Source organism: Hipposideros armiger, unplaced genomic scaffold (genome assembly GCF_001890085.2).
Source record: "Hipposideros armiger isolate ML-2016 unplaced genomic scaffold, ASM189008v1 scaffold_1597, whole genome shotgun sequence".
NCBI lineage: Eukaryota > Metazoa > Chordata > Mammalia > Chiroptera > Hipposideridae > Hipposideros > Hipposideros armiger.
In genome coordinates, this window is record NW_017732947.1 from 65712 (window position 1) to 67081 (window position 1370).

At 35.3% G+C, this 1370-nt stretch overlaps 1 protein-coding gene across 1 annotated transcript in view; it reads right to left on the minus strand.

Annotated features, from left to right (window-relative positions):
- Positions 1-300: 300 nt before the first annotated feature.
- The window catches only part of LOC109377878 (interferon-induced very large GTPase 1-like), a gene marked incomplete at its 5' end in the record, with an annotated part of 11565 nt that continues 10495 nt past the window's right edge, over positions 301-1370 (minus strand). The window contains one exon of the mRNA XM_019634355.1: positions 301-1367. Coding sequence (XP_019489900.1) covers positions 447-1367 — 921 coding nt within the window. The remainder of the gene's footprint in view (positions 1368-1370) is intronic.

The following is a 1370-nucleotide window of genomic DNA, read 5'->3' on the forward strand; positions in this document are numbered from 1 at the left end:
ACTTAAAAAAAGGCAACTTGTAGCTTCCAGCCAAGAACTGTATATTGGTTTGAACGATCATCTAGTTAATCTATAGATTTCTGTAGCAGGCTTCAATGATTTTGATTCCTATATGAAAATGTCATTCTTGAGACTTTATATAATTTTATATCTTTTAAAATAAAAGAACATTCTGAATAGTAGTTTAAAATATGGAGTTGGTATTTTAAATGGATTTTATTTGATTTTTATCATATGCTCATATATTTTAGTAACTTGTTTTTAAACCAGAATGAATTGAGACATAGGAAAATCTTCAACTCATGCAATTGTTACTTGATTTATTTCAAGATATTTCATTTGAAAAATGGAAATAATGAGGTTCTCGTGAGAAGGAAGTATCTTAGTTTTGTTCAGGTGATGTAATTCTTTTGTTCACATTCTCATGCTCTTGTGGTTATTGAGTGTTATTGTTTTTTCAAGTCATCAAGCACATCTTGCTTTGTGATTTTGAACCATTGATCAGGAATTTTACCTCTACCTATAAATTTTCGCTCATATTTTTCTTCTAGGTTTGATCTGAAGTGACAGACAAACCATTTCCAGTAGGGCTGGGTGGATGAGTCTGGGGTGATGCTCCACGTGGCATAGTCCCCTCCTGCCTGTCGATAGTTCTTATATGGGATCTTGTGGTCCTCACTCAAAACTAATAAACAATCACTTGCTACTAAACTAGTACAGGAATCAATGACAAAGTTGTCTGTTTTATGCCATTGGATCCCACAGACAGCCTGAGGACGGTGGAAGGGAACACTGTGGTCTCCGTCATGTGTGGGGATTGTGTTTGTACAAATTGCTCTGCAGAAGGGACACTGTTTCCAGCATCCACAGAGATGTTCAGAGAGCATTTTCTGGATTTTAGTAACAATATCTTCTACAGACATACTCAAACACTTCTGTTCTACTATCTTCATTGTGGGATCCAAAGCCTTAGTCATAGTTTCTTTGAGAAACTCAATATCTTTTATCTCCTGGTGTTCAATGCTTAGCAAGTCATTTCGTGGAAAGATCAAGTTACTTCCCAGGTGATCACAGAACAAATCCAGCCACCCAGAAACAGTGCTGCTTTTATCTTTAGCTATTACAGTGGATTCATGAATAGCTGAGAGGATGGCATTCTTGATGTCACCTAAACATAGTTCTAAAAAAGTTTTCATTGTTTCACTTCTTTTGTCTGAACAATACCTTTTTATATGGATTTGAATATAATTCTTAAAAAATGATTCTGAATTATGAAGGTACTCCCAGTAATCATTGAAATTTTCTTTTTCTGCCAGAGAGATGAGAATGTGTTTCTCCAGGTTAGTTCTGTTTCCATTGAATGCAGGGAC